The 23,125-nt window shown below is 42.3% G+C and overlaps 1 protein-coding gene across 1 annotated transcript in view; it reads right to left on the minus strand.

Annotated features, from left to right (window-relative positions):
* Positions 1-7,459: 7,459 nt before the first annotated feature.
* Positions 7,460-23,125, minus strand: part of LOC308080541 (cholecystokinin receptor-like) — a gene marked incomplete at its 5' end in the record, with an annotated part of 56,376 nt that continues 40,710 nt past the window's right edge. Inside the window, 3 exons of the mRNA XM_080422437.1 lie at positions 7,460-14,647; positions 15,029-15,156; positions 21,098-21,362. Of these exons, the coding sequence (XP_080278563.1) occupies positions 14,064-14,647; positions 15,029-15,156; positions 21,098-21,362 (977 nt within the window). The 3' untranslated portion in view covers positions 7,460-14,063. The remainder of the gene's footprint in view (positions 14,648-15,028; positions 15,157-21,097; positions 21,363-23,125) is intronic.

Below are 23,125 nucleotides of genomic sequence, written 5' to 3' on the forward strand. Positions count from 1 at the left end.
GCTCACATGCTCGCGCTTTCTCTCTCTCTCTCTCTCTCTCTCTCCCTCTCTCTCTCTCTCTCTATCTCTCTCTCTCCAATGGGATCTATTGCAGATTAAAAGTCTTCTGGCAACAGATGACCTTTTGTGAAAGCGCCTTCACCTTACAGTAATACCCATACATTATACCAAACACCTGACAGCACCCATACATATCATACCAAACAGTACTGATTTAATCTTAGATAATGTTGCACCATTAGCACTGCGGCCATTTAGTCAAAGCCCTATAGATACCTCACACTGAAAAGTATATGCCTTGTTCATAGCCTCATATCTCGCACTGAAAGGTACTGTATAGTATGCTTTGGTCTTATACTGAAAGGTATGTGGATTGGTCTAAGCCCCACACCTCACACTGACAGGTATGTGTGCATTGGCTTGGGGGTATTCATTGCTGCTTGACTGCTCGTCAATGCTAAGTTCCCCTCACCAATGTGTCACGCTGACAATAGCCATAATGTGGCTGTTGTTGTGCTGCAGTCCTTGCAAATTGGTGACATTAATTAAAAGTGTGACACATATCATCCATTTATCTGTCTTATTCAAAGAGTGGGGGCCATTGTGTATGCGGCACATGCAGTCCATTATATGCAGTGGGCCTAATAGGTGAAATCATTGAGGCACCATTGTGTTCTCCTGTAGGATATACCTTTTTTTTAAAGAGAATTTTTAGGGTATTTTACCGCACAGGGCAGTAGGGTTAGGGGTTCTGAATCTAAATGCGAATCAGTTTATAGAATCTGAATCTGAATGTGTTAATCAAATATTTTGGATAAATTCTAAAGTTGAGTGAAAGACATTTCTCTTTGCATGAACCTGTCCAACATTTAGTGCACTTGGTAAGGATAATGTGCATTGTCAGCCTTCTAGAAACGTATTACATTTCAAGATTAAAACGCATGGAGCAGGCTTGCAGAGCAGATTTGGGGTGAAAAGATTTGAATCTGAATAGTCTGCATTACTGTAACCCGTTCCGAAGTGGAACCCAACCCTATAGAGGACAATGATGAATGCCTGGAGAGGGAGTGAGCTGACACAGATGACATACTGTACCAGAATCAAACCCACAATGCAGTGTCCAACACATGGGCTACCAGAATGGCCCACTATTTTGTATGCTCAGTGCGAACCAACGAGGCATGGAGAGAGAGAATTGCATACGTGGGGGTTGAGGGGATGAAGGGGGCTGCAGGGATAGGTTAGGAACACCTGTTAAGATGTAGGGGGAAGACAAATGGCCTGCCTGTGGTATACTCGCTGTCGCTGTGTCCATTTACTGCAGTTTGGTGGAAACAGCAGTAAATGGACACAGCGACAGAGAGTATACCACACACCCCCTAACACTGAGGCCTGCAGCCATCTACAACCACTGGTGGAAAGTGACTAAGTACATTTACTCACATACTGTAGTACAAGTACAATTTTGAGGTATTTTTACTTTACTTGAACATTTCCATTTTTCTATCATTTATACCTCTACTCCATTACATCTAAAGGTGCGTTCCCATCGCAAGAATATTTTGTTCAAGTAGCACGAGTATATACAAAGTCAATGCAAAGAAGTGACTTGGTGCGATGTTGCATCGCGAGTAAATAACCCTTTATTTTTTGTTTCCTAGATTTAGTTTTTAATTATTATTATTTCAAAAGATTTTCAAAAACTAATTCAAACGTTTTTCAAAATAATTCCATACGAATTTGTTTAAAAAAAAAGAAGCATTAATTAGAGGGAAAAAATACTTTTAAGTAGTGAAAATAGCAGATCTACAAGCTCACGACACGTTGTGATGCAATGTGTTGTGAGCTTGTTGATCTGCTAGTTTCACTAGTTAGGGTCCCGGGGAGAATGTTTTTTTTTTTTGTCTTTTGGGTCTCGAGCTAAAAAGTTTGGGAACCACTGCTTTAAAACCTGGCAAAATAGCTGATCTACTGTATAAGCTCACAATGTGCAAAATGCTGTGAGCTTTTACTAAAGTAAAACAATTTAAATCTAAGTACTTCTTCCACCACTGTGTACAACGGACCATGACAGACAAGGCTAATGGCATCCGCAGTACAGTGCAGTGCCAGCATCACAAGCAGGCAGGGCCCGCTGTCCCTCGGCTGTTGAATAGTTAAGATCACGATACCTGACCCGCATCACAAGTGCATTATGTATGTGTGTTATTACTTTTGGCGTGTTTATATCGCTGGATGATAGAACTGAGCATCCTAGAGACTTTTTAATAATTCAGGAGAAATGCAGACCCTGCTGTACAATTCTCAGTGTTAACTAACTCAAAGAGTGCACAAGTTTAAAATGTTTGTTGCACCAAGGATTAAGCTTTAGCCACTTGAGCCCTAGCATCCTCTAGAAAATGTGGCAAAATTTGGCCGATTTACAACTGAAGTATATTCTTGGTCGAGAGAGTGGCTGTATTCAGTCTCCTGGAGAAGGTACAAGAAGGGAAGTCCAGTCCAAGGATTTGAAGTCAGGCATATTTTTATTCCACCCAACAGGCAAGCTGCCAGGTACAGGTCAGATTAGCAGAGCACCGCATCACAAGTGAAACACATTATTTTATACTGTATACCTTTGGCCACAAGAGGAGGAGGCTAGGTGTCTAAGCCCAGCCCCTAATCCCAGTGGGCCTATCACACATCGAATACATGAATATTGAGGAGTCGTGGCCGGACCCCCACAAACATCCTGTTAAACACATTAGCATTGTCCTTACAGTGTGCCAACTTGTCTTATTTCCAATTGTCAAACTTTACTATTACACAAAGGCTGGTTTAGTCATTCTTGTTCAACATCTCTTAAGCTGCAAACAGCAGTTTAAGAATACAATGAGTCAAATAGAACCCAGCCGTCCCTCTAAAACTGACCACTTCCCTTAACTGATGTTTCTCTTTGTTAACAACACAGGTCATAGTTATCAAGACTTTAATCATTTCAACTACTCATTTAAAAGGCTTTTAGTATTGTGTACCTAGTCTTACTCAACTTGACAGAGTTAACGCCAAACTCAAAGTTCTTCTGTAGCCATTCTGTCCTCTGTCAATATGCATTCACTGTCTACGGCCAACACCCAGGAAGGAACAAAGGGATTATAATTAGTTCAAGACAGGGGTAGCATCACCGGACTCCAGGGGAGCAAGCCTCAAACAGTATGCCTACAATAGAACAAACACTTCTCTTGTAGCGGTAAACACAAGTTTCTTTTGTCAATCAAATCAAGAGGTGTTGTCTCTGTACTTTCACGGACCCCCACTTATGTATTCCATTTTCTCACCACACCTAGGCTTAACTCTTGGGGTACTGTGGGAATGCAAATGGATGATCGCATCCCAACGAATGGGGGAGGACACCAGTGGTTTTCAATTTCAAACACTGCTAACTGCAGAACTCAGAATCACCTAATACTGTGACACAATATTAAATCAAATCTTATATGGAATGACGTACTTATGTTTGAAACGATACTTCACAACCTCACTAAACGTTGCAGCACGCCATGTTGTGAGCTTGTAAATATATTCGGGAAAGATATTTACAGTAGTGTCGAGCGAAAACAGGAGGGGGCCTAGTAGGCCTATAGAGCCCTGGGGGATTATGGTCAACTAAGTATAGGGTTTAATGGTTAAAATTAAGCAGGTTTACATTTAAACCATTTAAACTTGGGTTTACATTTTCACAGTAAACCTGGATTAATTTGAATCCTGTTGCTACCCTACTTCAAACGAATACAAGAACGCTCGCCCCAAAACACGCTCGCCCCGGGGCTAATCCGGCAAACCTCGGAACGGTTGCCACCACGTATTCCTAAACATAACCTCAGTAAAACTATGCCTAAAACTAACCTTATTCCTAAACGTAACCTCAGTAAAACTATGCCTAAACCTAAACTTAACCTCAGTAAAACTATGCCTAATCCTGAACTTATTCCTAACCTTAACCTCAGTAAAAAAAACAAATACAACAATACAAGGACCACTGGGGGCGAGCGTGTTCCGGTTACCCTTTAAACCAGGTGGCAATCTTTCGAAGCCAATACAGAAGTAATGAAAATGCTGCTGTTCTCATCAATGGCCCAGCAGCTGGTGTTGATTCCCCTCCTCCGGCTGCAAAATAAATGTCATTCCATTGAAGTCAACTTTACTTTAGTCAAACCGACTTTACACTTTGTTTTATTACCTTACCTTTTCATTAAGACTTTACGTTTTTGATCGCTAGTTTCAAGTCTTCTTTCCCACAGTATGATGCGTTTTTGTTAATTATTCGTTTGATTTGCTTGGCTGCAGGTTTGAACATTAAACACGTGTGAAGGTGTCACATGTGTTTCTGTTTCAATAGTAATATATTGCAGGGTTTCCCAAAATTTCTACGAGTCGTGTGAAATGCATACTGTAAGTTCTAAGGAGCACCTGAGACATTTCTGGGATAAAGCTTACCTGTGGCTTCAAACCAAAAATGTGTTGTCGAGAAAGCATGCAGTAGCTGCCCTGAGGGAGCATTACATTAAACACATATTGCAATAAGCAGCATATTAATGCTCCCTCATTAATATGCAAGAAAAGCAGTTAAGTTCAGTATCCACTGCGAATTTGTAAAATATTCACAAGCCCCTTTCCGGTTACACTGCAATGGTAAAAGGAGGGGGTTGTTTTTGTAAATAAAAAATGCATTTCCGCAGTCCTCAGCTCAGAGACAACAGATTAAACTTTGTGGCAGGGCCTGTTGCTATGGTAATGAATCCCCCTGTGTTCACTCAGCCGCCTTCCATGCTCGACTCCTCAATCTGTTGTATGTGTTTGAATGGTGTTTGTTCTATTGTGCAGCTTTGTTCAACTGAAATTTAGTTTAAAACAAATAAAGGATACAGCATGTAGAAAAGGATTAAGACTTTGAGCAAGCTATTAACCAACAGTGTTTGAATTCAGTGGATTATATGGACATAGTTGTGGCTCAGAGCTTCTGCCTGATGACCAAAAGCCTAAAGGCAGCTCTCCACCGCAACGATTTTGCCAGGAAGCGTTGGAAAGCATCTGCTGCCGACATATTGTTGTCGGATGGCGTCGTTCCGTCGGGTCGGACCTCTTTCGACCCGACTCAGAGAAACCGAGCATGTTCAGTCCTTGGGCCGACTGGTAGAACCGTGGGGCAGTGAAGAGGGGGGAGAGAGCGGGGTAAAGGTTTGGTCCGAGCTGGCTTCGGTGTTGCCAGATTCTGTGAGTGAAACAAGCGACCAGGTCTATGAAAACAAGCCCAAAAGAAGCGATCGGTTTCACCACTTGAGCCCTATTATATCAGCTATTTTCAAAAAGAATCTTGAAAGCTAGCCCAAATAAGCAACAACACTTCAGAAACAAGCCCAAACAAAAGCAACCAGCAACTATGAATATTTACAAGCGACTTTACAGGGAAACAAGCTACAGGGCACATCGGTCGACAGTTTGTGCTGAACTAAATGCCAACTTTTGCCAACAGATTACCTGTTGCAGTCTGTTGTAGACTGAAGTAGTCTGTTTGGTGGAGTCACCTTAATATCTCCCCACTGGCCCAGTCAATATAATAATAAGGGGTCATCAAATAGATTTACTCATTACACAGGTCCCTTGTTGCACTTGCAACGCTCCAAGTGTTCACTGTAGCCTCCTCCATGCTTGACTCCTCAAACTCAAACTATGTTTGAAGTACTGAGGGGCTTTTCATCTCTCAAGTTTCATGGGGATATTCCCCTGGTGATATTCCCCTCCGCTCCCTCACTATTTTTGAGAAGGGGCAGGCTTTCACAAAACTTTCCCACAAATAGTCAGGGGATATTAGCAGAACATTTTCCAATCTTGGAATAAATTCCTTACCAAAAAAAATCTTCACCAATGTCTTTGTAAAAGTGTCTAGTAACACATCTCACAAAGGCTGAAATGCAGTTTCCCTAGGGGAATTTTTGACAGCTGCTGAAAGTTGGGTGGGGTACCCACCATAACCTTATGCAGGGAAAAAAATCAAAATTTTATTCTGTTTTAAGTAGCATGTGAGGGGGCAAAGTAGGGTGCTTTTATGATTCTGAATCCATTGCAAGCATTTGTTTTGCACCAAAACCACTCCTTGGGCTAAAAACAGCCCAATCTCAATGGGCTTTTTACACAAAAAGTATACCTGGAAAAGGATGGCTATGGCCGTTTTTAGCCCAAGGAGTGGTTTTGGTGCAAAACAAATGCTTGCAATGGATTCAGAATCATAAAAACACCCTAGTTTGACCCCTCACATGCTACTTAAAACAGAATTAAATTTAGATTTTTTTTTTCCCGCATAAGGTTATGGTGGGTACCCCAACTTTCAGGAGCTGTCACAAATTCTCCTAGGGAAACTGCATTTCGGTCTTTGTGAGATGTGTTACTAGACACCTTTACAAACACATTGGTGAAGATTTTTTTTGGTAAGGAATTTATTATTATTTATTATTATTTTTTTTAATATCCCCTGACTAAAAGCACATTGACAGACATTGTACACAGAGAGATAGCAAATGAAAGAGAGACTTGACAACTTGCTGCATTATTATGGCTGAGTGAAAGCGAGCGCAAAACTATTGTGATGAGGATGTTTGTGGGTGTATATATCTATGATAAAGTTTAAATTGTCTGCGTCCGTGTCTGTGTGTGTCTTTTTTAAATATTTTTTTAGATATTGTTTGGGGCTTTTCTGCTTTTATTTATAGGGGAAAGTGGAGATGGACAGGAAACGGAGAGAGAGATGGGGAGAGACATGCAGTAAAGATCGTCGGGAGCGGGACTCGAACCCGCGATGCAGGCTACATTAGAGCCTAGGGCCCCATCTTGCCTTACCCCTTATCCCTAAACTTATTAGCCATATTTTTCTATTTTGAAAAACATTTGAAAATAGTTCAACTAGCCGATCGACAAGTTGAGAGCTTGTAGATCGGCAGAAAGGGCAAAATCAAAACCCTGGTCACGCCCACATAAAAGCCACACCCCCAAAAACTGCAATGCCAAGCCTCCACAACAACACAAGCGCCGCCCCCCTAATTATGTATATCACACTTTATGCAAATGTATCATTACAAACATTAGGCTGAAACTCAGTATCAAACACTCCAAAACGAAAGGTAGGTTGCTCAACTATTGTTTTAGTGTTGTGTTGTTGTCATACACTCTTTCCCTTATTTGTGCTTGTTGAGTTGTGCATTATGCACGTGCATTACCTTGAATGCAGGAAAATTCATAATTGTGAAGTATTAATTACTTGAAGTAGTTTAGCATAGTCATTCAAGACACACTCTCTCTCACTCTCTCACTCACTAACACACAAGCATCTTGATATCTTCTGCTTAGTAAACATTTTATTTCTTTAATAGTCACAAGACAACAACATAATAAATGCAATGTTGTAGATAAAGCAGAGCATTACACGTTTCACATTTAAAAACTCCCACTGACATTAAAACAGCTGTCCGGCAGAAACCTTGTATCTTCACATTTCTTTTATGTAATGAATGACCTTTTATACTTCGTTGTATGGCAATGTTGCGTAAAAGTAGTTGTGCTTGTAGATCTGCTATTTTCACAATTTCTGAAATTGTTTTAGACACATGTTGCCTATAACGACATGCCCAAAATAGGGATGCCAGATTGAAAGGATCTGTGGGTTTTATAAATATTTAACCAATATAAAGTATTGAAAAGAGCTTGTGACAAATAACTATTGATCCACTGGAACACAGTTCTTGTTTCCATCTCCTGTAACGGCTTTGGACATACGTACAAGGTTTCCGCCCGACAGTGACAATATGGTCCTGCATAAGCTATAGTCTCGCGTAGCCAGACAACTATTCCACAATCTCCGAATGTTATATAGAGTCTGGAACTACGCCTCCCAAAATCCGAGGCAGGAAGCTGGCATATGTTTGTCATTTCCGTTCACGGAAATATATTTTGAAATATATTATTTACATTTTATTTTTTAATTTCCATTTCTGCTAAGCAGCAAGCTATATTATGCTTTGATGATTTAGATTTATATTAGGATACATTTGCTCAACTATAAAGACGAAACGGAGAGGAGGCTTCACATCCGCCTTATAGCTTCCGTGCTCCAGACTGTATGACGGAAGCGTTTGAAAATTGTGGAAGGCGAGACTATGCATAAGCAGCATAACAGACTCACTAGTTACTGTACATTACTACAATGTAGCACAAGCAGGCACCTGAATGCAGCACGATCAGTAATTCAGCAGCCTTAGACACCGTCTTGGTAAACACAATAAACATACTGTACACACAGACACAAACGCACCATCTCCGAAGGGTTTTCAAAGCTAATAACTGCTGAAGGAACAATTTCAGCATGACAGTGTCTCGCCTCTATATTAGTGGTTTTCAAAGTGGGGACACCGAGGGGTCCTTGAGGGGGTTCCCCAGCCATATGAGAGTAGTTTAATGTAACTAGTTCAATTCACTTTAAATTATTACAATACAAAAAGTGATGGAACTACTGTTCTAACAATATTTCACTACTATGAATCTATTTCTCATGTATACTTGTACAGTCATGACATTTTGATAATAATTTGAAATGATGGTCTATGACTTAATAAAAGTCAATTTGGGAGCATGTGACATGAATGAGTTTGAAAACCGTTACTCCACATGACCCCAGAAACTCTCTGGACACATGGGGCATTGGGGCCAGAGCTTAACTTGACCTACGCACGTGTAAACACATAAAAACTGAACCGCTTAAATCCTACACTGTATACTTCAGTGACCAGGGTCCTTTATATTTGATTCCATCCTTTTTCCCTATACAATAAAATGGCAAAAATAGCCGATCTAATAATGGTCACAACGCGTTGGATCAGAGCTTGTAGATCTGCTATTTTTTGCTGAATGTTCTCCCACAAAATAGGGACGTTAGATTCCTTGTGGTCGATTGCTGGGTACAACAAGGTTTTAACAGCCAGGAGGAAACGATTTGCCCTCCTAAAGAGACAAATCAGTACATGTCATAATAACGTTTTTGTCTGTTTTGGTTAAGCTTGAGTTGAGTACATGTACAGGTAGATACAGATTTGACACTACACCTGCCTGAGGCAATGGGTCTTAACACAAGGTTAACTAGCGCAAAAGGTTTTTATGTTGTGTGCTGTGACTCCCCAATCCCCATATAAGTTCAAACTGAATCCATACATAAAGCGGAACTAAAATGCAATATTAGTTGATTCGTTTTGGTCACAAGTGGGAATCACGCTCAAGGTTACCGAGATAAGAGACAGACAGACGGCATAAATGGTACCGTTTCTCCGGCTCCGAAGTTCCATCAGGCATTGGTTTTGGGTCACGCTCCGAATTTGATTTCGCACAACCAGAGGGATTGGAATTACAATGTGAATTCTCTGTGCTATATTGAAAATAGCTCATGTGTCACCCTGCTTATTTTAAACTGAGGTTCCTACTTACTGGGCAGAGGATGTGGACGCGTTTGAAAGCTTCATGACACAAACATGTATTCCTATTCCAAACATTTAGCCTTTGTTGTTTATGTTTATTAAAGGATCCCCATTAGAGTCACATGAATGAGCCTCTAGTCTTCCTGGGGTACACACAAACAGACAACATACAGTACTGTACACTGTACATCTGTCGACCAAGAGTATGGGCTTTGGAGCGTTCACAAAACGTCCGGATGTAAACTGATCTGTTGGTGTGAGTAGATTGCAAATCAATCCTAACTAAGTGAGTCCACAACATGAGTCCAAGTTATGGAAACGACGCCTAGCTATCCTGCATCAGCAACACAATCCAACACATTCTCAGACCCTGAGGTGTCACATGACCAAACTGCAATATTTGAGGAGTTGGTGGGGGCAATTGAAATGTGATACCTCGGGCACAGTGTGGACCATTTAACATTGAAAATGGCATTTAAAACATTGAAAACATGTTAAAAACATTGACAAAAACGCAGGCGCACCTCACAGAGCACAACCCTGTTTCTGAACGGTGAGGTGACAAACATACGAGTGCCCATGCCCAGCGGTGTGACACAGCGCCGTTCGGGTTGCCAGTGGTTCTCAAACATTTTCATGTCAAGGACTCATAAGTTGATGTATGGATGTGTATTTGACCATGGGCCCCCATCTGAAAAGATGTACTGCCAAGGACCCCCATTGGATTTGTGTTGTTAAGATTTTCAACACTAAAGGTCCTTACACACCGGGGTGATTTTTTCGTGCGAATAATACGCTTTTTTTTAAAACCTTATAAAGTCAATGCAAGCGTACATGGCGCGAAAAAGCGGAAAAGCGAAGCGAAAAAGCGTCTTTTAATTATTCGGAACGAGTCCGAATTTTGCGTATATTCGCACATTCGCCGGTGTGTAACCGCCTTAAGAGGTTCAGGCCGCTAGGCGCCCCTCACATCTAGAGTTCGGGCTGCTACGCGGCCCTCACACCTACATCACACCGCCGATCCGACCAATATGCCCATATGTGGAGATCTCTGTATCTATCAGTTCATGTCCCTTTCATGCCCATATATGGCGATCGCTGATGTCATCAGTATATGCCCATATATGGGCATGCCCCCTTTTGTGCCCATATATGGAGCTGACTAATTAGTTTGCGCCTGATGCCATGGGGATACATTGAGGTTAGACAACACACTCCATATTTGGTGCTAGCTGCATTAGGAGCTCCTTTCATGATTATGGCTGAGTCATAGTGACATGAGTGTGACGACGTGGTCTGCCCACCCACCTGCCGGCCGGCCGGCTGGCCGGTCCTCCCTGAAGCCAATTTTAACATTATTGTCTCCGCCGGAGGTGGAGAGTATGTTTTCGCTTCGTCCCGCCGTGTGTTAGCATGGCCCCTAGCCAAGCTAACATTGGTCAAGCTCCACGTGACACGTGTCAATATGTTGACACCAATGCCTTTGATTGGCTAGAGGGACGCATGACGAAATAAAATCCTATAAATAGGTGTGTCACTTCAAAAGGCCATTTATGCCTTTTGAAGTGAGGTAAGACAGGATCAATCAGTCTTGATTGGAACAGTACCTTCAGTATCTTCCAGTGTGTGTGTCCCTCTGAGAACACCTAACATTGGTCAAGCAAAGGCGCAAAAGGCCAAAGCTAAGAAAGCATACTCATCTACAACAGTAACACAGAAGAGGACTATAGAGTTGAATTGATCCCACAACAAGGCCGAAGTCTTAATACTGTAACAATTGGCCACCTTGATCAAATACATTATGTAGCACTAGAGAAAACTGACATAGATCAAACACACCAATCAACTGCTGAAACTGTTCAAGACAATGAAGATGAAGAAGACAGACAAGCATTTGAACAAACCAGTCAATTACGACGACTCCCATATGACACATTGCTTCAAGAAGATTTTTTTTTAGATGCAGACACTACATATTCAGACGCCCCTGCAGAACACCAAAAACCATGCGCATTCTACCAAGACGACCCGTTCTACCAAGACGACCCGTGCTATTAAAATAGCACAGGTCTACTGGCGGAGACTTGTGCTCCGAGGAGCACATTTTCTCACATCTCTCTCTTCCTAATGTTTTTTTCCTTCAAAGACTTATTTTTATGCTTTTTGAAAATAGAAGATGTACAAGCTCACAATACATCTTAAGTTGTAATGCAACATATTGTGAACTATTTTCGAATAGTCTAAGTATGAAATAGGGTTGAAGTGTTTAAACTGATTTTGATGCTATAGAGGACCCCCTGGAACCCCCTCATGGACCCATGGGGGTAACCAACCAGACCCCACTTTGAGAACCAGTGGGATAGACAGACAATGGTAAACGGTCATTCCCTTGTCATCAACATGATTGACATGAAAGGCACACCTAGAGAGAATGCACAGTCACACTAGAGTTGATCTTCTCCATCATACGACAGAGTGTGGTAAACAGCCAAGACCAGTGCACTGTTAACAAGAAAAGCTACGCTATTTGTTTTATTTGTATGTACAGTGCGTGTGCCAAATGGTCTGACACCTCTATCGCTGCCTGTTAAGTGTTCTGGGAGGACGCTCATGTCTGCATATCTCACCCAGACAATGTAATTTATGTGCTTTGAACCACCATCCAGGGAAGAGAGAGAGAGAGAGGGGGGGGGGAGCAAAGGGGTAGGGTGGGGGCCTGTTCGGTGATGTTCAATCAAAACCAGACAGTGTATGTAAAACGATAGATAAGCCATAGCAGCGCTTTGCTGTCAGGACATTATGTAGCCTACAACAATATGTATGATTTAGGCTCTATGTACAGCAGACTACTGGAGCATATAATGTATCCACTCAAAAGCCTTACCGTAAATCAAAGGATATTTGTGGACAGTTGTTTTAGTGAGCTGCCCCTTTTACATTTTGAATTCCCCAGAGAGGATTAAAATCTTCGGGCTGTTTGTCATCAGTTTTATGTACAAGGGCAAAGCCATGAGCAGTGTAAGGCAAAAGCGAAAAAATAATTGTCTAATGCTCACTGTAATTGGATACACTGCAGCAGGTGACAGAGATAAACCAAAACACCTGGTGACACACAGGGGTCTCTGCACACTGCCACAGTCGTGACTCAAATAAACACTGGATTAACTGTTGAATGCTGGATTAACTGTGACCATGCAGACCAGACAGGGAAAGCCTCCTGGAACAATAATATTGTTCCAATATTGTTCCATGTTATGATAACAGACACATTTGTGTTGCATCCATCCCGCCTGTGTGGAGTATGGAGTAAGATCGATTATCTTCTTTAAAAATAATTATATATTAATAAATCGATTAGTCTGACACTATTATACTTTGTCGTACAACGGTGTTGCACAAAAACAGTGAAACTAACCGCTCTACAAGCTCAAAATGTATCGCATCTTAGAATTATTTTAAATAATCAATTTAATTGATTAGTTCAATTAACTGTTGCACCCATAGCATAGGGAGTGTTACAGAGAGAGAGAAGAAGAGAGAGGTCATCCCCCCCGCCTGCCTGCGGCTTCAAGGGCAAGGCTGAGCACTGGACTGGTTCCAATTAAACCGTGCAAGATTTGTGACAGCGTTTGCATCTGTGTCTCAGGCAGGCTCCATGTCATCACTACTTTGGTTGTAGTCTTTGCTGTAGAATTAAGAGGGCACTTATGTACACAGCGAGCTACACAACTCAGAGCATGTTTCTGTGCAGGCATTGGATAAAATGATTAATGAATGATTACTTTCAATTTCTCGTTGCGTTTTCAGGGATTACAATGGTGACACAGTTTTCATGGATTCAAAATCTTGACCAAAAGGCATGGTTTCCTATTCAGTGTTGCATAAGAAACCTAAAGCCTAATGTATGGGTCATACGACAGTGTCATGAGCTGAAAATAGCACATTTACAAGCTTGTAATTTTTGGGATGTGACACTGCCGTACAACAAAGTATAAATCAGGCTTGACAGGTTAAGAAAAATTCCATATAATGTCACCACCAGAAGAAGGTTTAAATAAACGGTAAAGTGCATACATTCAGTTTTTGACAACCGTTCCTGGCATGTACTTAAGAGCTTTCAGTTCAATAACATGTCCTCATGGGTGAACGTTTCCTTCCAGACAGTGAGAGGTACATAAACACGGTATTTACACACACACACACACACACACACACACACACACACACACACAACTATCTGTTTACACAAATCTGCCTTACAAATGCGTGAAGAGCCACGACTGAACAAAGTCACACAAAGAACACAGGCACTTGATGTCCTATTGTGACAAAACAAAGGCTGCTAATCAAACAGGAGAAGAGAACGTCGTCTGATTTTAACTTTCGACATCCCATCCCCCCTGCGGATTTAAAACTATGCTAAATTGAAACAAAGGGCTTTCATTAAATACCTTCCTCTGTACATGACTCATTTCAAGATGAAGAATGGAAAATGGATAAAAAAAGCCAACAGCTTCGGTTAAGGGGGGAGGAGCATAACGCCTGTCAGAGCGGGTCGCGAGAGCGGAGTCAGCAGGGGCCGGCTGTGCTGACGGTGGTGTAGCTGAACTTGGACATGGACGTGGCCATGGAGGAGGCGGCGGTGAGGCAGTCGTCGCCTCCCTCCCCCTGCCTCCTGCCACGGCAGAAACCCCCGCGGCAGAGGCGCGCCCCGCAGCAGCAGGCGAACGTGGTCAGCAGCGCCATGCGGAAGCGCGTGTTCATGAAGCAGTAAATGATGGGGTTGACGCAGGCTGAGGTGTAGGCCAGCAGCTGGATGAAGGAGATGGGGGCACCGCCGAGGGCGCGGTGTGCCGAGTGGAGGTCGAAGGCCTTCCAAGTGTTGGCCGTGTACAGCGGCATCCAGCAGACGAAGAACAGCGCCACGATCACCATCAGCATGCGTACGACGCGCTTCTTGGCCCGCAGCTTGGCCTCTGACGTGTTGATGCGGGCGCGCTCCGTCTTGGCCTGGGCGGAGGACGAGGCGGAGGTGGAGGCTGAGAGGGTGCGGAGCTCCGTGGCTGACGGGGTCCTCTTGGACACCTGGACGTAGCAGCCGTCGCTGTCGTCGTTGCCTCCGGCGACACTGTTGCTGGCGCCGTTCTTCAGCCCTTTTGTGATCGTAGAGGATGCGCGTGTGCATGTGTGGTGGTTTATGATAAGGGAGTAGGGTTTGGTTGCATGAAACACACAAACAAAATGGAAAGTATTAGAGGACGGGTGAAAACAGAGCCCGCCACCACGGAGGTTGTGGGTTCGAATCCACCGTGGTGCATCCGGCTTTGTCAGGGCGTCTATACGAACACAATGTTATTGCTATTGCTGCTATTGTAGATATATAAACATCGAACAAAAAGTTCAGGAATTTGTGTTTGGTACATTATGTCTTGTAATAATGCTTCTTGGTAACAACTTTTATACCATTGGAAAGCCTGTTCACATTTCCCTTTTAAATGGTGTCCCATTTGTAAGGAATTTCTGATGGATCTCACCAGTGGTCGCCGTGTTGAGACTTTGTTCAAACTGAATGCCTCTGTAGAGCTCCCTGGAGATCAGGCCGTAAGCTACCATCATCACCACGCCAGGCACGAAGAACAGCGTGAACAACAGCAACATGTACCTGAGAGACGCACAAAATACAGGAGGGAGACAAGTGTGTGAAATCCATCTGAAAAGCCTTCATGACAATAACATATACACGACATCAGCCAGAGCCCAATGAATCGTTGAATAGCAAAATCTAATTCCGCAAAAAAAAACTCTGAATGCCAATCACAAACATGAATGAAGTTCTTCAGCATGGCACTACGGTCTTTTTCCGCATACTGAATGTTAAGTGTCAGCTAGCCTGTCACTCAGCCTGAACAGCCATTTCGTTTCACTTCATCATTCAACATGGGATCTGTTTTAATGTGTGACTAGCGATTCAGTGGCTGGAGCGAGGCAAAGTGTCTGCAGCCCATTTCTTGTATTTATTAAAGCGGGTGCTGAGCGATGGGACCAGGGAGACTTTCATTTAGCAGATCAAATAAAAACCTCCCCAAAGAGGGAGATTGGGCCATTACAGCAGTCAGGAATAGATAGGGAATAAACATTTAGCAGCTAAAAGCTAAAGATAGGGGACTATATTAAAATGATAATGTAACATTTAAAATGAACGTATGATTCCATGACAGAAATATAATTTTCCACATATTGTATGTGTTATTTGAGTTTAAAGGAAAATGCAGTTATCCAATTTGCATTTATGTTTTCACCTACAGTATGAGCATTCTACAACCATAGTCAAATCAAAATGGAGAAGCGGTTTGATATTTATTTTTCAAAGTCGTACCCCACTAGAGTGGGCAATTAGACTACCATATAATTGAACTACTATGTGTGAAGTTTACAGACTGTGTAAACTACTGTATAAATAATGACAAATATACAAAAATCCCATGACAGAATGAGAGCAGAGTGGTACAATTTCTTCAATAACAAAAAGTCAATGTCCAGCAAAGATTTGGATTCTCATCACACACTTAGTTCCTCACACAAAAACTAGGTTCCTTAAGGTTTCACTTAATCTACAGAGCCTCATAAATTGAGCTCCATAGTTTATTAAATTGGTTTTCTTTATCGCTGTCCTCCACCATTGTTCTCTTAATACTCAAATATTGGATTCATATTTTTGAACGAAATAATAAAAGAGGTGAAAAAAATATGTATAGATAATAAATAAAAACTGTTACTTTTGAAAATGGGTAAGCAACTTAAAGGCAGTTGCCAAGCTAGTGGTTGCTAGTGGGTGGTTTGCAAGTTGGTACCATATGGTGGTAACATGGTTACTACTGGGGGTTGATAGATGGTTGCCAGGTTGGTACAGGAGAATACCCCAGGTTTGAATCCGGTTCATGACCTTTGTCACCATTTATCTTTACCCTGTCTTTGACTGCACCCTTCATTATCGTGTCTACTCAATAAACTACAAACACAGTCAACATTATTTTAAATAAAGAAGTGATCAGATGCAGAACATAACTGCTGGTGAGCATTTGGAGAACATTGTGCCCGTGGCTATAAGTCAGGGCCGTCATTTGGGGTCAGGGTCCCAGGGGATAGCAATTGCCACGCCCTACATTTAACCTAAAATTCAGTTATTTCATGCATATTTTCTCCACCTGGCTGAATGTTTTTACAGATTAAACTGATTTAGATTTAGATTGGCACTGAGTACATCTCTATCCATGCCCATCCATCAACATGTGACATGTAACACATGTTATACACATGTGTTTTCTTGTCTGCAACCATACATTCATTTACTCTTTCATTGCCAAGGCTTTCTTTGCCACGGACGGGAATTCCTGTACGATTATTTTTTAATTGTTTATAAAATATTGCGCTGTTCTCTATCACCCAAGTGATCACTTTCGCTTTTAACTCACACGGATACGGAAATAATGTCATCCGAAGATTTCCGCCTAGGTCCACTTCCTGTTTATTGGTTCCCTGGAAACAGTTGTATCTTGAGTTGACTTGTTTTGCCCTGGATTCGGCGAGAGACAGTAGTTTCAACGTGGTCTAACAAAGGAAGGCATAGTGCCGGTTATATATTTTTTCTCTGCACGACGAACAGTGATCCCCTTTGTGTTTACCAACGGTCTGACAAGCGATCATAATGTATATTAATGTTCTGTGGCCAGTTGGGGAGGTGGGAAAGTGCATTATTGACGGGAGATGCTGTTTTCGTGGTGCTGCAACAAGAGAAGGCACCTCACGGGTGAATGTTTTTTCCTCTGGGGGACGGCCACTAATACTGTTTGTGTTTACACATGGTCCGACGATCGATCATAATGGATCTAAATTTTCTGTGACCAGTTGAAAAGGTTATAAAACACGAAAATCGCTGGCAGTGGGTGAGTTTATTTATGTATTTACTCTATTAAGTATTCACTCTGTTGAGTTAATTAACCCATTAAACCGGGAAAGTGTCTGTCATAAAATAAAAAGCATTATTTTATACTTTGGCTATTCAAAAATAGCAGATCTACAAGCTCATAGCGTGTCACTTCGTGCCACACTATGAGCCGCACTACGAGCTTGTAGATCTGCTATTTTTGAAAAATAGTGACAATTTGTGCAAATCTTTTAATATATATATTCTTTTAAAGCGAACATTTTTAACTCAAATCTTTGCTTCTGGGGGTCCTTGGAGCAAAATATTTTGAGATGGGGGTCGGTGGCCAAATACATATAATTTTGGGGGTCCTTGACATGTTTGAGCACCACAGATACAGTAACATAAGTTTTTCAGAAAACTGTAAGAATTTAGAAGACATTTGTAGAATCGGCCTCAGGTCTTAATGGCTTAAAAACTTAAAGAATGACATGCCCCAATTCCCCCCCCCCCCAAATAGTGCATCTACAAGCTCACAACTTGCCATTCACTATTGTTAAATAAGGTTTAAGCGGTCACTTTTTAACCACGCTCTACTTTTTCCTAGAACAACGCCTCTGCTAAAAATGTACAGTATTCCTTGGGAAAGGTCTGGGAATGAATGTCTGTACTTTTTCAAACTTCAAAAGCAACAAAGGAAACGGAACTGAACAGAATTCACATGTGAAAAGGACAGAGGGAGAGAGAGAGAGAAAGAGAGAACTATGGAGGGAGATTATAATTCTGTTGAATGACATGAGTGGCAGAGGAACTGTCCAGGTGTGACTTTGATGGTATTAAACCTTCTGTATGCCCCCAGCTAGAAGAAGTAGCTTTTCATTTGGCTTCATCACAGAACTCTCTTAACCACTATCTGTGCTGAACATCAGTCAGTGCACGTAAGTGCCCAGTGGAACGAGGCCGGCTTTGACTAATTCTGTGATATTCTAATGCCTTCACGGCCGGGCACGCCTCTGAAGTCCCAATCCCCATCTATCAACCGTCTTTCAAGCCTCGGGACGGTCTCTGGATAGTCTGTCTGATCTTTTTATCGGTTAACCGCTTGATAGTGTGTCAAATGTGAACGACAAAAGGCCATTGGAAGGTGTACGAGCAGACCACAAAGGGACACATGCTGGTGCTTCGCTCAGGTTCGTCGGTTCCCTTTCATAGGCCAACAGGGTGGGATACATGAGACAGACAACGAATAGCTACAATTAATATTCATGCTGTTGTCTGAATGCGGCGCCTGTCTGCATGAATCGGGGTGAAGTAATACTGGGCCAATCCCCATCAAAGAAAAACACTTAACACAAACATGCTCACTGCTCTGCACTTCCGCTCCACAAAGTGAAATGCAAAAGCAACCGGAAATGGCCCTTTCTACATCTCCACCTGATTTATATATATATTTAGTTTTTGCTGACATCAAAAGTGTTGTGGAGCAGTTACTCACGGCGACGTGACCATGACCATGGCAACATGCATCATGCGTAGGCACAGTTCTACAATTCTCACCAAAGATCATTAAATTGGCCATTAGAATTCACACTGCATACCCAGGTTGTGACCCATTCAGTGCTTTAACTGAGTTGGAAGAATGTTAGTTCAGGAGGGAAGTCAACGCCTTGTACCAAAGCATCTGATAATATATGGCCTTCTCTCTCCCCTGTCGCCAATCCATCTCATAACTCCTCCCTTGCTCACCTGACTCCAATCACCTTCAATATCTGCTGCCTTTTCTCCTCCCCTCTTGTCAATCAGTGAGGTGTATCTGCTTGTTATTTTTGCTTTGTTATATATAACAAAGCACATAGCATATATGCATATAAAGTGGTATGCAATAAACAACAACCCAAAGTGATGTATTGTTTGAAGGCTTTACTAGTGAATACTTATAGCTATTAGAATTACCACTGCATACCCAGGTTTTGACAGATCACTTATACTGCACTTTTAAATGTGTGCGCTGCTTCATAGGGATTACTCTATCTAGTGGCATTATTCATATGACTACAGCGAGAGGCAGATGAGAAGGATTTTTATCTGGCAGAGATCCAAGATACGGTAATACGCCTCCAACCTCCCACAGTGAAGTATGGATCATCCTGGTTGAAAATAAAGCTACGGATTAAACCTAGGGGAACCTGTGCCCGGTGACACGGCTTGACTTTTAGACATCTGAGCTCCAACTTTATCTCCTCTCTGTGAAGGCTGCACTAATTAAGCAGTCTTTCACCTCCTGGCCTCCCCTTGCGCACGCAGTCACTTTGATGGACACCGTGCAAAGGGAGAATTCTTCAGAGGGGTGTTCAGCCACAAAGTGCTGTCACGGGGAAACACGAACGCGGTTCTTCTGGATCGCCACCTTCTTTTTAATTGCTTCCCTCCTCAAAAATTGTTTATGTGCAGATTTACAGTACGAGAGCCTCAGTGCATGCATGTTAATCTTCAGAAGCACCCAAGCATGCCACTGTATAGGGGAGCTACAGACTGGTTGGTTTGCATGATGTGTTTATTTTATTTGACACCAAAGCAGCTCTTATTGTATACCGACAATCACTTGTGCAACAACTGCTATAGTACTAGCAAATACATGCTTTATGCTTTGCCGAGTTTGTTATGGCCTTTTTCAAGTCATTTCCATTGTCATTCAGGTTAAAGTAAAATAGTAATTACATCCTAGCATTAAATGGATATATTAATTAATGAATAATGAAAATGACTTTATCAGGAGTTCTTTCAAACTCAAGTTCTTTCAAAGTTCAAGTCTTCAAAGTTTCAATGTGTCAGCTAAGCTTCATGGGTTCAGAGTGGTAATGCCCCCATCATCCTATGCAGTGACCTCTGCTATGTCTGTTTCTCTTCTTCTTCTTTCTCCTGTCCAATTAAGCCTCAACAGAGGAGAGATTGATATTGAACTGGATACCTAAAAAAGGAATGTGTGCCTTTCTCTGTATCTGTCTCAATTTTACTATTGGCTTAACTGAGGCAATATTTTCAAATAAGACAGTTGACTGCCCTCATTACTGTTACTTCATTAGGGAATGAACGAAAGAGGCAACATTGGAGATAGTGAGCGCTCCTGGTGGGATTCAGTCCTGTAGTTCAGCAGAGGTGCATGTGCTTGCAAATTCGCCGACTTGTTGTGAAGATGTGGGGGACCAGGAGAAAAAATATAATGAAAACAAGTCCCACAGATGTCAGTTAGCCGTTATCGTTGTTTTTGCATGAACAAATTGCAAACGATGGCTGAGGTACACCCATGAGAGCTGGGATATTTATACTGCAAAGACTGTAGTCTCTCTCTCTCTCTCTCTCTCTCTCTCTCTCTCTCTCTCTCTCTCTCTCTCTCTCTCTCTCTCTCTCTCTCTCTCTCTCTCTCTCTCTCTCTCTCTCTCTCTCTCTCTCTCTCTCTCTCTCTCTCTCTCTCTCTCTCTCTCTCTCTCTCTCTCTCTCTCTCTCTCTCTCTCTCTCTGGTGTTTCTGTGTGCCAAACACACCCACAATACCTTCAACTGTGTTTACCCATCAAAATGTCTGCTGTGACAAGGGCCCGAGCATTCTGTAATGAGAGGTTCATGATTCATGTGTGCTTGAAAAGAACAACAACCCAAACACTGAACATTGGTTTGTCCTACCAGGTCTGCTCTACCCATACACTGGGCCATTCCGGGCGGCACATGTGTATTGTGGTGTTGTCCGACTTGCGGACTGAGGTCTTGATCACGTAGAACACCGGGTAGGGGACCATGATGAGCAGTGACAGCACCCAGGTGGCGGCGATCACACGGTAGGCATGCGAGCGGGTCTGCCAGGAGCGGGACTTGAGCGGGTTGCAGATGGCGCTGTACCTCTCGATGGCGATGGCCACCAGGCTGAAGGTGGATATGCTAACAGAGATCCCTGCAGAGCAGAGAAAAGACGGGTGAAGAGCTAATATTGTTACAGAGCTTAAAGGAGGAGTTCACCCAAAAAATTACTTATTTTATATCAATTGCACGCCCCATGAAGCCTTGAATTCATGGATTTATTTGTGTTTTTGACGCATTCCTAAGCCAACAATTTGATGACCGTGTGTATTTCCGGTAGGAGACACAAAGAATCTACTTTGTGTCTCCTACCGGATACATTAGTCGGTAGGAGACGGGAATCAAATTATTAGCTTAGGAATGCAACAAAAACAAAAACAAATCCATGAATTCAAGGCTTCATGGGGTGTGCAATTGATAGAAAATAAGTCATTTTTTGGGTGAACCACTCCTTTAATGTGTGCACCCATGGACTCAACCCAGTCTGTGCAAATAGCACATACGTACAGGGTTTGTCATTATATCTGGCTCCACACTCCTGTGTTGTGTGTAGTACCTCAACACTTTAGGCCCCGTCCACATGTATTTAAAACGAAAACGAAAAATATGCATTTTAAAAAATTCACTCCTTCTCTTATTTAACCTTTTGGATTGATTGATTGATTGATTATTGTATTTGACAGAATGGGGTTGATAGCCCTTATACTAAGCACCAACCATACAATTAACGATTTAGGCATTTAGCAGACAGTAAGCAAGGACAACACAAATGTCTAATCAACTAAAGAAATACTAAACAAAAACCCAAACTAACAAAACCCTCCCAAATACACCCCTCTCTCTTCCGTGGCCCTTTGGTACACACAGCCTTAACAAGACGATTAGTAGGATGCCCACAATGACAATACCACATAACCCAAATAAACTTCATGTATTAGCATGTTTTGTTAATCATCAACAATATACAATATACATGTCTGTTTTTCACTTGTGAGGGGGGCGTTCTTCAGCTCCCTCAGACTCAATGTCTTCAAATAGATAATGTAATACTACCTGTATCTGTAAACTTCCGCATTTTATGAAACCCTCCAAAAGAGAACAGCGGAGAGCAGATATAGGACTATAAATGGAGATCTATAGTTAAGTGTCTCTTCACATTGACAAACTGTCTCCACTGATTGGCATTCTAACACTTCTGTCAAAAATGTCCTCAACCATCTCTTCCAAGGTCACACTCTTTCATCAGGGCTCCCTTTGACTCAAATCCCTTGGTGGATATGGCTGTATTTGCATGCATGAATATGTAAAAGAAAGGCACACAATGCAAGGGGGTTAGCCAGGGTGAGACGATAGCATTAATAAACATATAGGCTACATGTGCACCACGGGCATACTATATGCAACAGACGCGCTCTGGGATTCTCCTCAATAATCACCCCACTCCCCGACCCACATTCCCCTCAGGGAATCAACGACGTAAATCCCACGATTTCACTATCAAAAGCACATTGCTTCACAGAAACAAAACAGCTCCTCAGAGATGGAGAAGCATCTTCTAGCCAAACCATGGAGGTGCCTCCTGGCTCCACTGAGGCAATCAGTTTTATGCATGCATACTACGATGAACATGCTGCAACTCAATTTCCAGAAGCTCTATTAAATAAACATCTGCAGGGAGATTTCCACTGTGTATCTTCTAGCGTAATCAGCAGCGCACGGTGCATGCTCTGGAGGATTTAAGACATGAAATCTCTGTTCCTTTCATATCCACTCGGTTAGAGGCTATACGTGACCAGAGCGAAATCATTATGATTTAGCGTGCATGGTCACACTCTTCGATATCAAATCTACTACAAT

This window comes from Gymnoscopelus braueri (assembly GCF_963280865.1).
Source record: "Gymnoscopelus braueri genome assembly, chromosome: 24".
Lineage (NCBI taxonomy): Eukaryota > Metazoa > Chordata > Actinopteri > Myctophiformes > Myctophidae > Gymnoscopelus > Gymnoscopelus braueri.